Below are 19,508 nucleotides of genomic sequence, written 5' to 3' on the forward strand. Positions count from 1 at the left end.
AAATCACTAAATAACCCAATCATCGACTTTTTACTCGATGCAATAATTCGGTACAATAAGCATAACTATCAAGTATGCCCCTGAAAAATAGACGTTACTGATGCCAACTATTTCGTTGTCGGAAGCTCATTATTTTCTCAACATTCATTTAACATGATTTGTTGGGTTCATTTTCTCCCCCTTCTGCTTATTATAATTGTCCAATGTTAAAGAGTATGTTTTTTTTGGCATTTGAACATGGCGTACAATTTTTAAAAAAATCATAAGACATTGTTTTGAAGAAAAAAATATGATTTAAACGTAAAGGATGTAAAAAAAACATAACAGAAAAACAAAAAAAGAAAAAAATCACAGACTACTGAAGAATTCGTGCATTAAATTTTGTAGTTTAAATAATTTCCGCATTGAAAAGATTAAAGCATGATCTCCTGATCCCTGAATATAAAAGAGTCAATGGATAACTATGATACCCAATCATAATTCCCAGTTAAATTTAAAACGCTTTGTTTACTCAAACGACGGTCTATTGATTCCATTGAACACACAGTGTCACCCAAGGTTATCTATACTGAGTGTACTTATATAGAACCTTCATATCTTCATAAGTTCGTGTTTGGAGTGACTCCTTATGTCCCGGAAATTCCAAGGGTGGGAACAAAATGGACGAAAGCGATCCCTGTTCCGAAAATGGAGGTAAACTACTCTCAATTCGTACAAACTTAAACATTTTTTCGTCCATATTCATTGTAAGATTTTGAATTTATAACTACATAAGTTTAAATTTATCTCTGTATAGGTAAGTGAGGAAAATCCATAGGTAATTTGGGATCCGGCTCACATTAAATCACCTTTACTATGAATTTAAAGAAAGTTTTTATGCATATACCCGGTTTATAATTTCAAATATTGAAAAATTACTTCATAAAAGTATTTATAGTTTTAATTCATACATAGAAGCTCCCTCTTTAAAGATATTGGAAAGTCTCGTTAATTCCCACGTAGTACGTTACAAATGTAAACAACATAATATATAATTCAGGCTTAGATTTAAAGTTGCAGTTTAATAGTAATGGAGAGTAACAATAATGGTATGTATGTGTATTATATTTTATCGCATCACTTAAATGTAACAAGTTATGTTTAATAACTACATGTAACTACTCTACGATAATATTACACTGTCCGTAAATTTGTCGACAATGAAGGCGAGAAGTTAACCCTTCGTTATCGACAAATTTATGGAAATGAAATAATATCCAAAATTTCATTCATAAAATGTTTATAAATGACTTCCAACCTCGACCCATTAAATATCAAATTTTAATGTACCTGGTGATAAAATGGTCATTTTCAGGTACACTCGTATGTATTAAATTTAAATAAAACATACTGTAATTTTTTTTTCCACTTTGTTTTTAACTTTTAATTGTTTTTTTTTTCTTGATATAGCCTTATTTACCGGAACTGTGATATCCTTATCAGACATGAACTCGAATCAAACTACCTGAAAATAAGACACAGTTTTTTTAATATCTTGATTATCATAATACTTGTATACATACAACTGGCAACTTATCCTTTCATGGATATTGTTTGTAGACATTGTGTGATTGCAATTTGTAACATTGTGTGATAATAATGATTATACTGTAATAAATCGACACATAAATAATCCGAAATCAACCTCACTTGACTTGAAAAACGCCGTCACATATATGTGAATCAGAGGCGTTAACAGAAATTCATAAAATAGGGGATCAGGTTGCAATTCAAAAAGTCTTTAAAAGTGGGTTCTAGGGTTTAATTTGCACGTTTTTGTCTAACGTTTGAATAAAATTACCAAAATTTTCCGACAAAAGGAGGAGGTTCAACCCCAAAACAGCCTCTGGACCCACCACTGTGTATTGTCAATAATTCAAATGTCTTCTCATCTGATTTGAATATGCCGTCACAAAAAGGACTACATGTCTGCATCGTTAATTCAGGGCAGAACCAGAATTATGGGACACCATGAATGTATAATCCGGACGATTTTAAATCACGAGGTCTGACTCAACAGGATTGTTTACTTAACGAACCATACATCACGTAATAATACACATAAACGAAAGTAGCCTGTGTTTGTAGCCCCATAAAAAGGGAGTTACTAATATATTTGTCGCAATACCTTGGACAGTCAATAAAATTTAATTATATTCTTTCTATTCATTTGGAAAAATTGAATTGAGACGATAACTGTATTGCATTAGAAGATCGTGGAATGAGTTTAGCAGAGGTAGTAAACGGAGTCTTGTCACCGTCAAATCTAAACTGGCAAAGACATCAGAATAAGTGAAATATATATCCTAATTGAGGGGGCGTGGGGGGGGGGGTAACATCATTGACTACCCTTTCGGGTCTCGCAAGTTCCATTTATACTACAAAATTCTTCGTTTCAGAATCGACATCTGATGGTGTAAAGAAAAGAATACTGAAGCTGATTGAAAGGTACAATCGATAAAATTATCTTTTTTTTCCAAATCAAATGCTGTTTCCTCCAATTAAGTAATATTGTGTTTCTTATATCATGTTTGTATTACCAAGGAATTTTTAATTTTGCAGCGTCATTAAATACATTGTACACTGTACCAATTATTTTTAAACCTCTGACTTTATTCAGAGATCAGGCACACAAGATACAAGATAAAAGTTGAGAAAGTAGAAATTATAGTGAATCACAATGTCAAAGGATAAATGTCAAGACTTTTTTAAAACTTGAATTTTGAAACCAATAGATCGTTAAGTGTACAAAACATTTTATAACTTGTGCATAAACAGATATGAATCCATTTGAACATGTCATGAATGCATGGTACTTAGCCAAATTAAATTTAATGCTGAACATTATTATACATATATTTTGGGGGAAAAATAAAAGTGCAGGGTTTTAAATATGGTCAAGTCTACTAGTTTAGGTAAAACATAACAAAAATTAAAACTCAATATTTATGAAGCATAAAATAAGAAAGTAACAAACAATTTCAGTGATTACACAAGAACTGCACAAACTTAAGCAAAGGCCTATATCACTAAAAACTACGACGGTGGTTGATACGACGACAATGTACGTCGACAGACACGACCATGATGAGGATATATTTTGTTGATATTTTTTTCAGATTTAAACTAGTGACGTATAAGGATCAGACACAGACAGACTCTGGAAATGTTATTTCATGTAATTCAAACCATGAAACTAAGCACGGTACTGATTTATTCTGTGACGTATATGACTTTAGTCACCCTAAACGAGGTTATGCTGTATTTATTATTAATTCAAAATTTGACCAACAATCAAAAAGGCCTTATGCAGACGATGACTACAAACATATGCTTGAATTGTTTGTTATGTTAGATTTTGAAGTGATATTATTGGAAAACAAAACATCAAAGGAGTTATGGACACAGCTAAAAGGTTTGTGTGCTACTCTATGTATGATCTAAGACCTTAATGGTCGTCATTTTTCCTCAAAGGATTGTATTTCCCCTATTCCGACCTGCGGTATTAAATTTGTAATCCCCCAACCCACCAATCGCGTCATTGAAATTGAAATCCTTTGTTTCATAGCGTAAAACCTTCTGAATATGCATATCAAATTTAGAAATACTTATTGTTACGAAATCACGGGTACTATATCGCACATAGTTATTACATTTGTACTTCGGCTTTTTCCGTTATTATTTGCAACTTTGCAGTTAGTTCCGTTTCATAGGTTAGTATCCATCATAATGTAGCATAAAGGCTTTGGTAAAAAAAAAACTTTTTAATATTGTACGTCAGTGGTCAAATCCTTTGTTATCCAGGAAAAAAATTCTCAGGGATTTTTCATTTAACGACAAAACAACATGAAAATAAAAATGAATAATGTGTTTCAGATATAAAAGAAAAGATTGGAAATGATTGTGATTGTTTGGCCTGCATAATTAGCTCACATGGAGCGGAGGTTCCAGCACGCTCAACCACATCCAAAACTAGATCCAGACAGCATGTCATATTCACCAAAGATGGGATTCTTCAAACTTCTATGATAATGGAAGTGTTCAACAATAACCATTGTCCAACTCTCGAGGGGAAGCCTAGAATGTTCTTTATTCAGGTAACTATTTAATGGCGTCCACGAATGGATAGTGATATTTCTCTAATCTGGATAAGGAATGATAAACGCCGCGTCATTTCAAAACGGTGGTTAGAAAAATCTCAGAGAAAATGTTCAATATTTTCACATCACTTCGAGAGCTGGTTACATCCGCTGGATTTTACATCAAGTTATCGCGGGGATTTGAATAGATTGCCCCATTTAAGACTTCAAGACGAAACAGAATATGACTGTTTTGTATTTAAGACTGTAAACCCGTGTACAAAGATATGTCAGAAATACAAAAAGAACAACAGATGTAAAACAAATTACTAAAAGTAAAAAGCAACAAATAGAAGAGAAAACAAAACACCATAAAACCATGGATTACCGAGAAGGTTCATAAAAGTTATTGAAAAAAATTAAATCAGCAAAAATGATATAATACCCTTAATTTCAAAATAACGAAAAACAAAAATTCGTTAGAATTAATGTCGACTGTTCATATATTTTATACATTTGTCTTTATTTAAGGTAATCTTTCTGAATATATTACAGGCTTGCAGAAGTATATTTGGTACCGACACTAATGTCTCGGAAGTTGATCAGGGCTTTGAATTTGAACTTGTTGAAGAAACAATAAGGGATGAAATTGTACCACTTAAGCTTAAAATGAAAAGAAGCATATTCCGAAAGTTCCGTAAAGAGTCGGCCGCGGATACGCAAGGCCGAACAGAAGATTATGTGGCTATTGACCAGTCGAAATTCAAAACAGGGGATCGTGTAGAAATTTGTGAAATTCCATGTTTTGAAGATTATCTAGTCATGTTTTCTAGTTCCCCAGGTAATATTTAATATATTATATAGCGCCATTATGCACCATGGAAATTGAAGCTTATAGTATGATTTAAGATTTTATAATATAATTTATCCAGTGAAGATCATACATGTATGTGTTGTAAAGGTTTATTTTTTCCACTTCTACCGACCACCACGTGCTGACACACTTCAGTCATGGTAGTTATAGTTGGTGCTTGTAATTTTAAACGGCAAAATTCCAACCGTGAATAACTGTTTTTGTACATCTTTTTCAAATTATTTCAGGTAAACATCATTCTTTTTTTTTCAGAAAAAATAGCCTGGTCAGACTGCGGAAAAGGAGGATGGCTGATATACTGTCTCTACGAAGTGTTCAAGCATCTATTGGACACAGACAGTTATGTTAATTTGCTACAGATACTCACGAGCGTTTGTAGGAAAATGGCATTAGAATTGAAAACGAACACACCTTCCTCAAAAGTTTATCACCAGTCCAAATCAGCTGCAACTATTCATCATATGTTAACAAAAGATATTATATTGAAGCCCGTTGTTCATCACATGGTTTATGTCCGACCACCCGTTCGTGAAACAGCTGTTTGACTAGATCTTTCATGCTCTTTCATGTAAGTTTGGTACACATTTCCTCTTAATTAGTATGAATGTGACCCAGTAATTAAATTTTGTTTGTTTGCTTGGTGGTATACTTGTATGTTGAGAACAAGACTTTTGTACTGATGTTTCGTTGAACGCTCAATAATTTAGTATTTTTATGTGTTGTGGCGTGAAAGGGTAATATTTATCAACATTGAAGACAGTGTTTTTGTTCGGTATGGTGGTGCAATAAAATATGATTTACAGGATGTTTATATAAGAATTACTTATACATGTATTTACATTTGACCTAATTATTTACTGTATTTCATCACATAGAAATCAAGCAATAACGTGAAATTTGCTTATTACTGAGACGATCTTCATTTATTTATGATAAGTACTTTTCTCATTTTTGTAACATTTACAACTATTTTATATTTTATTTGACGAACATACGGTAAAGTGCATATAGTTCCTGGACTTACGACCATGACAGATTTACGCGTGTTCATGCATCCCCAACAGTTACTAAGAAGTTTTCACCGAGTTTCTTTTATGGTAGTTATTTTGTATTTCTTGGTTTTTAATATATTAACCTTTCAACCTCGAGATTTTATCATGTTTTATTTATCTGTAATTTTTACTCCGTATGTATTGGTTGCATAAGAAATAATTGTGACGAAAATTTCCCTAGGGGTAGCCAAAATAACGGCTATTCCGTTTAACCTCCCCAGTGTGGACGTTGGATTGGATAACCTCTCAGCCGTTAAATCATCGGGTACACGTTTTTGAATGGGTGTTTTGTCTCGAAACGACAGCGAAAGAAAAGAGACAGAGCGCAGGTGCTAAAGGCGAGGTGGTACCGACATATATTCTGTTTGACGATATGAAGACGTCATATTAGAATCTCTTTTGATTTTCTCTATTTGGTGTTTATTACTTTAACATCCACACTTAAGTTATGTTGACTGATCATTACATGTTCTCATAGTTACTACTAATTATGGAGTATCTGTTTTTGTTTTTGTTTTCTTCTTCATTTTTTAACTATTTAACTTGTTATTTCGACTGATGCAATATGACACTGTGTTTTGTTTTCTTGTCCAAGGGTAAATACATTTTGTTTTACGAATATTTTTTAATAAATGTTATTAAGTGAATTTTTAGTCATTTTATACTTCACTATAGAAAACTTTGACAGGCAAGGAATTAATGCATTAAAACAGAGCAAAGTACAACAAAGACAAAACTAAGGAACAAAAACAAATAAACAAAAACAAAAAGGGGAAACAGAACAAAATGAAACATGCCAACTTAGATTACGGTTATTCTCCTAGATCAACATAATCCATGCTGATAAAAAATGCATGCGAGATATAATTGAAAATTGAAGCCAGATTAAAGTTTTGGCAGGACTCTTCGTTTTGCTCGTCTCACTGAATTTAAAGTGTATGAATTCAATAGGGTTTTTTTTACGTCACGAGTCCATCAAAGCAAGTAATAAAGGCTTAGGTGTATCTCACTTATCTTACTACCCATTTGTTGGATGAACAAAAGTTTTAAATGTTCATATTCAAACTTATTTAAAGTTTTTCCACTTAAATATCTTGTATACTGATGTTTTGCAAAATTATTAAAGAATTAAATTTATTTATTAAAAAATGAATTGAATCATACGACAAGGCGGGTAGCCTTCTCGTGTCTTTTTAATGCGTACTGATTAATTTTTAGTTTTTAAAACAATTTTGTTGAATACAATCTTGTTTTAAATAGACTGTGTGCAAGCGTTGTTAATAAGTATATAAAATATGTTATATGTACTTAAAGAATAGAACAAGACATATTGGTTGATACAATTCTAATACGATTTTGATTTCCCTTTTTATAAATTGCTTGATCAGGATCAGGGGTGTTAAAGGCTCTTATTAGCCAAAATACAACTTGTAACTGAAAATTACTCATCAAGTATAAATTGTAAATTTGGAGACCTGAATCCATAGTTCTGGACTCCTGAAAATCCTTACGTGATATCCAGATAACTGTTCATTTTCTATTTTTTGAGGGGGTCACTTTCCTTTTCTAAGAAATGGGTCCACGTCCTCTGTTTTTCTAGAAACACCCACCGAGCTGCTCACTGTTTAGTCCGGGATAGAAGAAAGAGGAAAGGAAAACTATGACACGTTGAACAAATCGGTTCGCGCGGTGCGGATGGATACACCGTAACGAGCCTCAAGTACTGTAGTAATGACTTCAATCTTGTAGCAACCTAATATTGCTCCAGAAGCCTAATTGTAAGAAGTCTAGCGCAGTACAAAAAGTCTGCATAGTAACAGCAAGCTCTGGCATAACGTATGAGTTGTGTTATGAGAACTCCATACGCAGGTGCTGAAGGGATAATGCCACAGATGAAAAGAAAGTTGACAATTTGGAATGAAAAATTGTCGCGTTTGTCGTATCGTTTGGTCAATAGTTTGCCTTCACCATCGATCTCTATGTGTAGGTTAAGATACGAGGCTGACTTCAGAGTGTCTGTAGTATCCTTTATTACAAGTTCTTTGGGGTAAATACGATGTATAAGATCCCCGAAACTACGATTGTTTACGGATAATACATTATCTATAAAGCGGAAACTGAGATCAAAGGATCTGGCTAAACGATGTTCCTTCATTCCTTTTGATAAGACCAGCCATAAAACCAGTCTTATAGAGTGAAGGAATAGGTCAGGAGTTGAGGAGCACAATTTGTTCCCATTGAAATTCCGACCGTTTGTTGAAAAACGCGTACATCACACTGGACAAATATGTTGTCGATAAAAAATTCAAACATTTTGAAAACATTTTCCTCGGTATATTTTGAAAATGATTTGGAATTAGACGTAGAAAATGATAGCAGTAATAAGACTTATACTGAAAACAGCCAGTATCTTCCATGATATCCACAAGAATTTCAAAGTAATAATTCCAATCTTTATAGCGTTGTTCACGGTTCTAGGGACTTATAGAAAGGATTTGTTTCTATGATGTTTGTTTAAATCTCCCGTACTGACGTGACTGGAAGGACCATATTTGAATGCAGAATTTTTTTTTTGCAAGAACAATTAGGTGGTTTAGCCTTGCAGTCCTCAATCTCGAGGTCCTGCAATAGTCTTTTAGATTTGAAAATTTTGGATGCATTAGGTGAAGTTTAGGAATATGAAATAATCGGTATTGATTTCTCTTTGACATACGGAGGGATTTTGTTCGTGACGTTTTTGTGATGGAAGTTGTTAGCCAAATCAGTTGCATCAATACCTTTGTTGACAAATTGTAGTGGAAGAAATGATCGTTTTTCTTCATCTTGACCTTTTACACAAACTGGTTGAAAGAGTCTGTGGAAACCAATATCCAAAATGATGGCCACAAGTCTGTATAATGAGGTAGGTTCAGAAACGGGAGTGTCAACACATGTTTGAAAAGAGAATGCAGTAAAGAGAGAGGTATAGAATAGAGTTTAGTTCGTATGTGATGAAGTCCAAAAGGTTTTTTTATAAAGGGAAGAAGACCATCTATGTAGGCACCATGCATCCTAGGTGATGTATAGTGGCGATGACCATGCCTCCTTATCCGCATTTTTTTGTCAAATGAATTCGTCACATTATTATTATATTGGTTTGAAAGGTTTCTTATACTTATATTGTTTTCATTGCGGCCGTAAGGTATTGCAGTATCTAGTCTGCGTATCCTTTATTCCTCTTTTTCCCTACGATAATTTTTACTTTGTCTTAGGACAAGATTGTTCGTTGGATGGATTTTTTTCAAGAATACGAATTTTCATAGAGAGGATTGAATGATCACGTAGATTTAAATGTCTATAAGCTGTTGGAACTTGTTGGTGTGAATTCCCGAACGATGACTGCACATTCGTTTGTTTGATCGTTCTTGCGTTTCACCAACATATACTAGACCACACAAGTTCCACTCTAATCCGTAGAGTAAGTTCGTCGATTTGCAACTTAAGTCATCATGTGTGAAAGGTTTTGTTCGTAAGGGTACTAGTAAAAAAAGTCATATATTAGAATGTTGAATGTAGATATCTTATATAATTTAGAAGACATCTTCTACATTTTGTAAGATTGATTATAAGCTGTACATTATATAAGATATCTTATATATCTTATAATATACATTATAAAAAGTAGAATATATCTCCTTAATCATATAAAATATTTACAAATTAGAATAAAGATAAATATGGCTTGCCATAGTTTATGGAAGAATCGATACCGTAATTTTCATACTTTCTTGTTTGTTTATTTGTTTGTTATACTTTGTTTTTATTTCATCTATATGGTTTCCTTTTTCTACATTCGACCATTTTTGCATACGTTATGCTTTAGGTGGTGTATTATAATTTGATGCCACCGCGGCGAAAAAATAGAGGAGAGGGTGAGTCATGTTATGCAAAATATTTCTTCTTAATTTTAAGGGTCATAGGCACCCTTCTGTGGAGCAATATTGGTACACCAAGGTTATTAATAAAGAAGATACTTTTTCCTTCGTTTACTTTGCTGCGTTACTTCCATTTCACTTTTAATTCTGTTCATCTTGACTATAGCGTCATGAGATATTTTAACGTTACACATGGTATGTTGTAAGAATTTGAATGCTCACTCCAAGTTATTAGATGCATCAGTATAAACAAAATCAAACGTGTTGCTTTTATTTATAACATTTAATTTGCTCACAGGTACTTAGGATCATGATTTGTCCCCAGTGAATTTGCTATCCAAAACATGTCTCATTGTTACTTATTTTCTTTGAAATTATTTTTTCACTTTAACATTTTAGTTTATTACTTTTTTGTTTAATTATGTTTTTTTATCTATATATGTTTTACGTTGTTTTGTTTCGTTTCGTTACTATATTCTGTTTGTATGATTTACATGTATCATGTATATCTAATTTCTGCATTCAAGTTTGCAGTTTAAAATAATTTCCGCTTGAAAAGATGAAAGTATGATCTCCTGACCCCTGTGCACAAACGAGTCAATGAACAACTATGATACCAAATCAGAATTCCCAGTTAAATTTTAAACGCTTTGTTTATGTAATTACCTGAACGAAGCTCTTTTGATTCCATTGAACACACAGTGTCACCCAAGATTATCTACATTCAGTGTACTTATATAAAAACTTCATGTTTCGTGTTATGTCCTAGATATTCCAGGGGTGGGAACAAAAATGAAGGAAAACGATCCTGATTGCGAAAATGAAGGTAAATTACTCTCAATTCTTACAGACTAATACAGTTTTTTCGTCCATATTAGTAGTACGATTTTGAATTTATATCTACCTAAGTTTAAACTTATGTCTGTATAGGTAAGTAGAGCTATCTATTACGAAAAACTCAAAATTGTGTATCATTATTTACCAAAGGACCACATGCTAATGTTAGATCTCCTTTTCTATGAATTTAATTAAATGTAATTTTACAAATCACCCGGTTTAGAATTTCCCTCAGAATATAACTCATAAAAGAATATTTAGTTAAAATTCGCGGAATCTCCCTCGTTTAAAGGTATCGGAAATTCTCATTATTTCCAACGTAGTGTAATCATGATTCATTTTGACTTAGATTTAAAGTTGCAGTTCAATAACAATAGAGTTTAAAAATAATGGTATGTGTGTTAGGAGTAATATAAGTTGTTTAGTAATTAACCGCATCAAATATATTTAGTAAAAATAATTTTGGTTAGGCGCGGAAGGGAAGAACCCGGCTGTACCCCCACCCCGGCTGAAATTGGGGAATATGGTTTGCTTGCCTGAAATCTTGATTATTCACAAATTCCGTCCCCCCCCCCAAAAAAAAAATCTTGCTTTGTACCCCCTTTCCTCAGGGCCGGATCCAGACATTTTGAAAAAGAGGCATCAAGGTCCCTAATCAGAATAGGGACATGAGTAGCCATTTTTTGCCAATTTTACACATAAAAATGACAATTTTTCCAATAAAAAGGCGGATGCTAACCCACTGTTCCCCTCCTGGATCCGCCTCTGTCCCTGTATTGAACTGGATTACGTAAGGATCAAACACTGTATCAAAAATTTCACTCATAAAATGTTCATGTTTCACGTTTTCTTAAAATACTAAAATTTTTGGATATCATATCGAAAGTTGGATTTTCTAAGAAGTGTAATCTTTTTTTTTAAACTTCATGACTATCATTATACATGCATTTACATGTAGCTGGAAATAATGTTTTATTGTTGGTAGACATATTTACTGTATTTCACAATCGTGAAGTGTATCGGGAATTCATAAAATGTGAGGAAGGAGGTTGCGATCCAAAAAGTTTTCAGAGGGGGTTCCAGACTATCATTTGCTATTTTTTTGCTCAAGTGTGCCACAATTTTCCGACATAAGTGGACGGATTCCAACACCAAGAACGACTTCTTGATCCGACACTGTACATCGTTGATAATTCTCATCCAAACTGAAGAAGTCGTTGCAAAAACATTAAGTGCCTGCATCATTCAGGGCGGAGCCAGAATTAAGCGACACCATGAATTGATATTAAATCACGAAGGCTGAGTCAACGGAATGTTATAGAATAAGGCCAAGATAACTAAAATATATTTTCTGAGTAGCATTTTAAAAAGAAGATACTAATAGTTACCACAAAACTTTGGACGAGCACTGCAATTCTTTTATCCATTGGGAAAAAAAATGAATAGAGAAGTTGTTTCGATCGTTGATTTGACGGTGAGAAAATGAGTTTAGCGGAACCAATAAACCTATAAATGTAAATGTTCGTGTTATTATTTCATATATACCACCATATTCTTCGTTACAGAATCTACACCTGATGGCCATGGTGTAAAGAAAAGAATACTCGAACCGATTGAAAGGTACAATTGATTTATTATCTTTTTTTCCTGGAATCGCAATTTTTTATCTGTGTTTCCTTTATCATGTATAATCGCTGAATTGTAATTTTATGTAGTCATTACATTAAGAACATGTATACTGAACATGAAAAAATATATACATGTAATTGAATTCTTCCTTGCAGAAACTACGCAGACTTTTTGTATCGCGCTAGAACTCTAACAAATAGGCTTCTGGAACAGGGTTATGTTGCTACAAGATTGAAGTCATCACTACAGAAGTTTTATGGTCGTCATCATGAAAACGTGGATCGTTATGGTGTATCCATCAGCACCATGAAAACTGATTTATTCAACGGGGCATAGTTTTCCTTTCCTCGTTTGTCTACCCCGGACTTGACTTTTTATGAGCTACTCAACGGGTGTTTATAGAAAAGCAGAGGACATTTACCCTACCGGTGCACCTGGTCCTTGCTCCCAGTTTTTAGTGGAGTCCGAGTTGCTCATTTACTTTTGTTACTTTGTATGTATAATTTTAGTTACTTTATGTTCTTTGTTGTGTATGTCTGTTTTCCATGTCTGGTCTTTGTCCCTGGATTACATTCTTTTGATTACCGCTATGATCTTGGTTCCCTTGATTACTCTTCCTTAATTATGCACAAAACGCTGGTGCAAACTACAGATTTATGATAAAATAAGAAACGAAATTGTAGTGGATTTAAATGCTAAAGGATAATTGTCAAGACAACGATATCAAGGAAATAATAGAACAGTAAGACTAGCGTACAAACTGCACATACCAATAAAGAACCCACATCTCCAAATGCCAACAATGACAACGTATGTCCTGATGAAGATGAGTTTTGTTAATTTTGTTTTCAGTTTTAAACATGTAACCCTTAAGGATAAGTCGCAGACAGACCCTGGCAATGTTACTTCATGTAATTCAAGTCTTGAAAAAAAGACAAATACGAATTTATTCTGTGACGTATACGACTTCAGTCACCCTAAGCGAGGTTATGCTGTGTTCATTATTAATTCAACTTTTATCCAACAATCAAAACGACCGTATGCAGACAATGACTGTAAAAGCATGCGTAAACTATTTGTTTCGTTGGATTTTGAAGTGATATCATTGGAAAACAAAACATCGACTTAGTTGTAGACACAGCTAAAAGGTATTTGTGTTATAATATGATCTAATAATTATTCTTCATAATTTTTGTGGATTGTCTCTCTTCTATATCGACCAGTGCTTTTTATAAAATGATATCCCCGCCCACCAACTCTCTGAAGTGTAATTCCTTGTTTATTGGTTTTTTTTATAATAGTGTAAACTATTGGAATAAGCATGTCAAATCATAATCTGAAACCTATGATTAAATTATAATTATAGGTCTCTGTAATAATATATTGGTTGTGCTCGGTCGTCGAATGCGAAAGCAAAGGTACTGCAAATATATGTCCAATACATACAAACATTTGTAGTTCGGTTTTTACCATCATTATTATATACCACTTTCAAAGTGGTGCATTTATAACAATAGTAGTGCCCGTCCTTCCGTTCGTACTCCTTTTATTCTATCCGTACTTCCTTCATTCTGTTTCGCAGAGGGGTATTATCTTTTATCTGTTACTCCTCCTACACAACTGAGTAGAATTTACTAAGCTTTCAAAGAATCTTTATTACATGCAAGTATTCCCATTGTGCACACCTATCTTATATTTTTGGGCTTTTTCTTTTATGAATATTTGGACATGAGTGTACCCAACTTTTATCCGTTATTTTTTCTACACCCTGAATGGAAGTATTTAGAATGAAACTTTCAAAAAACGTTTATTACATACCAATTGTGCACATCCTATTTTAGATTTTCATCCAAATCAGTTATGTACTTTATCATTATGTATATGAAGACCCATTCTTTATCTTCAAGCCTCTAGTTTCCTTTGAAACTTGCATACATGGAATCCTTTCTAAGCATTACTTTGTAGAGCAATGGTAAATGCCTTTGTCATTCGAAAAAAAACATCCTGCCTGGAAGATTCTAGTAGGCTCGACAAAACACAAAACACAAATAAAACTGACTTCTGTGTATTTCTAGGTATAAATGAAAAGATCGGACAAGACTAATTGTTTTGCCTGTGTTATTAGCTCCCATGGAGCGGAGGTTCCTGTACGCTCCTCCACATCAAAATCTAGATCCAGACAGCATTTCATATTCACCACAGACGGGATTCTTCCTACTTCTTCTATTATGGAAGTGTTCAACAATGACTGTTGTCCAACCCTTGAGGGGAAGCCTAGAATGTTCTTTATACAGATTACTACTAGTATATAATCCAGTAGCGGGTCCAGGGGTGGACCAACGGCGCACCGGACCATGTTGTAACCCCTTTGTCGACACTCATTTTTTTCAAGATGTCATTTTTCTCGAATTACGGTGGTTATTATTTAATTCAATTTGATTGGATTGCAATATCTAGAGGTGTCAAAAATGGTAGTATAGTGACCAGTATGGTTTACCAATTATTTAACTGTCAAAACTATTTCTAGACAATTACTTTCAGATCATCAAGGTTCCAAAACCAACTTAGAGTAGATGTCGTGTTAGTATTTTAGCCGAAAAAAGTAACAATTTAGCAGAAATCATGGGCGCACACTTTTAAAAGCGTCACTTTAAAAAAAATATTAAATCACTAACAACTACTGCCGATTCCTGCTAAATATGGTGTTGGTACTTTTGCTTGCAAAGAACAACTCAGCGATGAACAAAAACACCAACTTTTACTGATTATTTCTATAGTCTTGCTTCTAAACTATTTCATTCCAAACCATAAATAAATGAGTATTTTTTGTTCGTAAGTACGAGTCCCCCAGAGGACATATCATGTCGCCTCATATGTCTACCTTCCTAAAATTACTGCTCTTACATATACAATTTCTTATTTTGATCAGACGATCGGTCATCAATCACTAATTCTTACACATGGCCCCGTGTACACGACCAGCTTACAAAGCATTAATTTTCGGGAAAAATAACAATGTCATAGTAGTTTCACTTTCGGTCCAAGCGATTGTAGAATTATGGAGTTACATATTAGTGGGGCTGCATAATTGATAGTGGGAGCAAGCCCCTGTGATTCGATGAATGAATCGAATATTTTTTATAGCTTCTTTCATTTTCTTTGTTTTTCAATAACAAACAGCCCATGACAGATAGGTGAACGTGACTATGTCTGACATGGGTAAATTAGCCAATCGCAACACACAAAGACAAAAGTTAAGTTCGGAGGGTCAAGGAATAAATCAATCCATTTTTTTTGTACGAAGGTCCACATCGTTGTATGATAATGTATGTTATAATGATTTATTCATATTTACTTAGTCTATATAACGGAATTTTCGGGGTGGGCACTGTTAATCGCACGTGGTTAATCGGTGCCAAATAATACACATATTTTTTGCAATTACTCATTGACATTTTAATCATTGTAATTCACAGCTTTTGGTTGTAAAACGGAAGAAAAAGGACTTTCTTACTCTCGTCATCTATTGAAGATCTGGGATTTCTTCCACTCGTGAGAGAAATTCTTCGCCTTTTTCACTTGTTCCCCTGCAAACATTAAAGACTAGTATAAGACCCTCTCATTCTTACATTGTAAAGAATGGATTATCAGATTTCTTCAGAAATAGGGAGTGCTTAGCGAAGTCATTGGAAAAATCACATGTCAAGTGATCAATATTTTTACACACTAGTTTTAGAGGTGGTTATATTCGCTGTATTTCAAATAATGTATACATAGAGTATATGTATGGCATGCGAAGTTAACCAAAACCCCGTTATATATAGGAGTTACTGCGGGGAGCCGAGCGAAATTTGAATAGGTAACTCAGTGCCATGCCAAACGATTGAATTAGGATAGGATATGATTATTTTGTTTTTTTTTAAGATTTCTAGGAGGCGTTAATGGTTGATTTGACCGTAGCAAATTTTCATTGAGATTACTGGTGTCAGTAACCATGCGTTTGCGGAGCCAGTAAGCAGATTTTCTTGCGATTGTCAAATCAATACAATTATATAATTCCTTACGCAAATGTCAAATTTATCTGTTCAATAAGTATGTCTTCAGAGAGAAATTCTTGATCCAATTATATCTCATTGCAGGCTAAAAAGATACAACAAAAATAAGAAACAAAAGAGTGCCAGGATGAAAAAAAAAACAAGAGATGAAAACAAATCACTACAAGCATAGTACTAAAAACATAAAAAGAAAGAAAAAGAACATTTTAGAGATACAAAACAAATCAATACTAGTACAGTAATACACATAGAAAGAAAATACACAAAAAAAAGAAAGTTAACAAATGATACAACACATTTTCAATAACTCAAACAAAAAGCAAAAAACAAACAAACAAACAAACAATCAAACAATCAAAAACACAAAAAAAAAATACTAAAACAAAACGGTTTATATTGGATATCGAGTTTTTATTCGGTTGGAATTACTGTCGATTATGTATATTTTGTATAACGTATACTTCAATGCTGTTTATGTCTTCATTTTATATATATTACAGGCATGTAGAAGTATATTTGGGACTGACACTAATATCACAGAAGTTGATCATGGGTTTGAATTCGAACTTGTCGAAGAAACAATAAGGGGTGAAATTGTACCAGTTAAATTTGAAATGAAGAGAAGCATATTTCGAAAGTTCTGTAAGGAGTCGGTTGCTGATACACAAGGCCATACTGAAGATTATGTTTCTATTGACCAGTCAAAGTTCAAAACAGGGGATCGTGAAGAAATTTGTGAAATTCCATGTTTTGAAGATTATCTAGTCATGTTTTCTAGTTCCCCAGGTAATTAAAAGCGCCACTATGTACCATTGAAAATGAAGATTTTAGTATGATTTTAAATTTTGTTATAGAGTCCTTTCAGTGCATTGCAAAGGTTTAAGATGTTTTCTTTTCCACTTCTACCTACGAATACGTGCTTACACACTTCAGTCATGGTAGTTACTTGGTGCTTGGACTTGGTAATATTAAACGAAACAAATTAAAACCGAATATAATGTTTTTGGTACATGTATTTTAATTTGTTTAAGGTGAGCATCATTCTTTTTTTTTAGAAAAAAATAGCCTGGTCTGACAACGGAAAGGGGGGATGGCTGATATACTGTCTATATGAAGTGTTCAAGCATTTATTGGACACAGACAGTTCTCTGAATTTGCTACAGATACTCACGAGCGTTTGTAGGAAAATGGCATTAGAATTGAAAACGAACACACCTTCCTCAAAAGTTTATCACCAGTCAAAATCAGCTGCAACTATTCATCATATGTTAACAAAAGATATTATATTGAAGCCCGTTGTTCATCACATGGTTTATGTCCGACCACCCGTTCGTGAAACAGCTGTTTGACTAGATCATTCATGCCCTTTCATGTAAGTTTGGGCACAAATTATTTTCCTCTTATTAAGTTTGAATATAACTCATAATTTGATTGTTTGTTTGGTTGTATACTTGTGTGTTGAGAGCCAGTCTGTTATACTGTTGTTTCGTTGAACGTTCAATAATTTTGTATTATCAATGTGTTGTGTGGTGAAAGGGTAATATGCATAACCAACAGTTACTAATAAGTTATCACCAAGTTTTTTTTATGACAGTTATTTCTAGTTTTTAATCAATAAGCCTTTGATACTCGAGATTTCAACATGTTTTATTTATCTGTAATATTTACTTCATATCTTGGTTGCATCTCATTTGATTTCCTCTATTTCGTGTTTATTACACTTGGCATCCACACTTTTTTAAACAAATTACTGTTTACTTCATGAGTTTTTGGCTGATCATTACATGTTCTTATAAATATTAGTAATTATGGAGAATATTTATTTGTTCTTCTTTATTTTTTAAATTATTCATCTTGTTATTTAGACTGATGCAATATGACACTGTGCTTTGTTTTCTTGGTAAAATGTATTTCGTTTTATAAATATTTTGTGTTAATAATTTTTTTTTCGTAAATTTTTAGTCATTTTATACACAATTGTAGAACGCTTTCTTGACAATAATGAGGAGACTGAAATATTTTCAATCATGTATTCCTTAAAGAAGGCTCATCAAACGCAAATGTGATTATCGAACGAAATATTCAGAAACGAAACATTATATCTTGTAAATGGCATGCATATAAAATATTGTGAATACAAAGCAAAAACTAACAAGGAAATAAAGCAGCAGAAAAAGCAAAGTACAAAAGAGATAAAATGAAGTAAGAAAAACAAACAAAAAATAAAACAAATGAAACCAGAACAAAAAGAAAAAAAGAATCATACAAAAATTAGGTTATGGTTATCCTCCTAGATCAACATAATACATGCTTATGAACAATGCATGTGAAATAGAATTGAATGTTGAAGACAGATTAAAGTTTTGCCAGGATTCTTCTTTTTGCTCGTCTCACTGAATTTGTATTTACTGCATTTACTTTGTATGTATGATTTTAGCTACTTTATGTTCTTTGTTATGTTTGTCTGTTTTCCATGTCTGGTCTTTGTCCCTGGATTACATTCTTTTGATGACCGCTAGAACCTTGGTTCCCCTGACTACTCTTCCAATTTGATATAAGAAACGTGTTTATGGGTGGATGAAAAATGTTAAATAATCTAAAAGACCAGGGGCGTCAAAGGTTCTTATTGACCAAAAGACAAATGAAAATTAATCATCAAGTGTAAATTGTAAATTTGGAGACTTGAAGCCATAGCTCTGGACTTATGAAAATTCTTGTATAAAAAAGACAAAAAAGTCGTTCGCTAGACAAATGTCAAGATATTCTGTTCATTTTGTAGTTTTCTTTGTCACTTTCTGGTCATAGGGGATTTTTTGGGATTCGAATGGGGGAGAGAGTAATCAAGGGAACCAAGGTTATAGCGGTCATCAAAAGAATGCAATCCAGGGACAAACACCAGACATACACAACAAAGAACATAAAGCAACTAAAATCATACATACAAGGCAAATTAGCAAATGAGGAATTGGGAATTATGTGATTTAGGTAATGGAATGTAAAATAGCGTGGGAGAATTAAAAATATGTACA

At 33.3% G+C, this 19,508-nt stretch overlaps 2 protein-coding genes across 5 annotated transcripts; both read left to right on the forward strand.

The window, feature by feature from the left end:
• Positions 1-534: 534 nt before the first annotated feature.
• On the forward strand, positions 535-6,691 carry LOC148624832 (caspase-1-like). 3 transcript variants are annotated; one of them, XM_088567799.1, is made up of 7 exons: positions 554-693; positions 1,040-1,088; positions 2,439-2,487; positions 3,159-3,454; positions 3,916-4,136; positions 4,674-4,959; positions 5,245-6,691. In XM_088567799.1, exons 2-7 carry the CDS (start codon positions 1,070-1,072, stop codon positions 5,535-5,537), a joined length of 1,164 nt encoding a protein of 387 aa, XP_088423925.1. In that variant the 5' UTR covers positions 554-693; positions 1,040-1,069; the 3' UTR covers positions 5,538-6,691. The 3 variants fall into 3 exon arrangements, with proteins under 3 accessions (XP_088423924.1, XP_088423926.1, XP_088423925.1); XM_088567798.1 differs by lacking the exon at positions 1,040-1,088 and having other exon boundaries at positions 535-693; XM_088567800.1 differs by lacking the exon at positions 1,040-1,088 and having other exon boundaries at positions 535-693; positions 3,159-3,244.
• Positions 6,692-10,401: 3,710 nt separating this feature from the next.
• Positions 10,402-17,265, forward strand: LOC148624833 (uncharacterized). 2 transcript variants are annotated; one of them, XM_088567801.1, is made up of 4 exons: positions 10,402-10,784; positions 12,361-12,415; positions 13,277-13,572; positions 14,500-14,637. In XM_088567801.1, exons 1-3 carry the CDS (start codon positions 10,751-10,753, stop codon positions 13,551-13,553), a joined length of 366 nt encoding a protein of 121 aa, XP_088423927.1. In that variant the 5' UTR covers positions 10,402-10,750; the 3' UTR covers positions 13,554-13,572; positions 14,500-14,637. The 2 variants fall into 2 exon arrangements, with proteins under 2 accessions (XP_088423927.1, XP_088423928.1); XM_088567802.1 differs by lacking the exons at positions 13,277-13,572; positions 14,500-14,637 and adding an exon at positions 16,980-17,265 and having other exon boundaries at positions 10,404-10,784.
• Positions 17,266-19,508: the final 2,243 nt, after the last annotated feature.

This window comes from Perna viridis, chromosome 2 (genome assembly GCF_037379345.1).
Source record: "Perna viridis isolate PV_CMFRI_1.1 ecotype Kerala chromosome 2, ASM3737934v1, whole genome shotgun sequence".
In the NCBI taxonomy this organism is placed as follows: domain Eukaryota; kingdom Metazoa; phylum Mollusca; class Bivalvia; order Mytilida; family Mytilidae; genus Perna; species Perna viridis.

Coding starts and splice junctions, on each gene's coding strand:
- LOC148624832 (XM_088567798.1), top strand. CDS start 660: ATGGACGAAAGCGATCCCTGTTCCGAAAATGGAG. Junction 3,455..3,915: donor GTTATGGACACAGCTAAAAG/GTTTGTGTGCTA, acceptor AATGTGTTTCAG/ATATAAAAGAAAAGATTGGA. Junction 4,137..4,673: donor CTAGAATGTTCTTTATTCAG/GTAACTATTTAA, acceptor AATATATTACAG/GCTTGCAGAAGTATATTTGG.
- LOC148624833 (XM_088567801.1), top strand. CDS start 10,751: ATGAAGGAAAACGATCCTGATTGCGAAAATGAAG. Junction 10,785..12,360: donor TCCTGATTGCGAAAATGAAG/GTAAATTACTCT, acceptor TCTTCGTTACAG/AATCTACACCTGATGGCCAT. Junction 12,416..13,276: donor ATACTCGAACCGATTGAAAG/GTACAATTGATT, acceptor TTTTGTTTTCAG/TTTTAAACATGTAACCCTTA.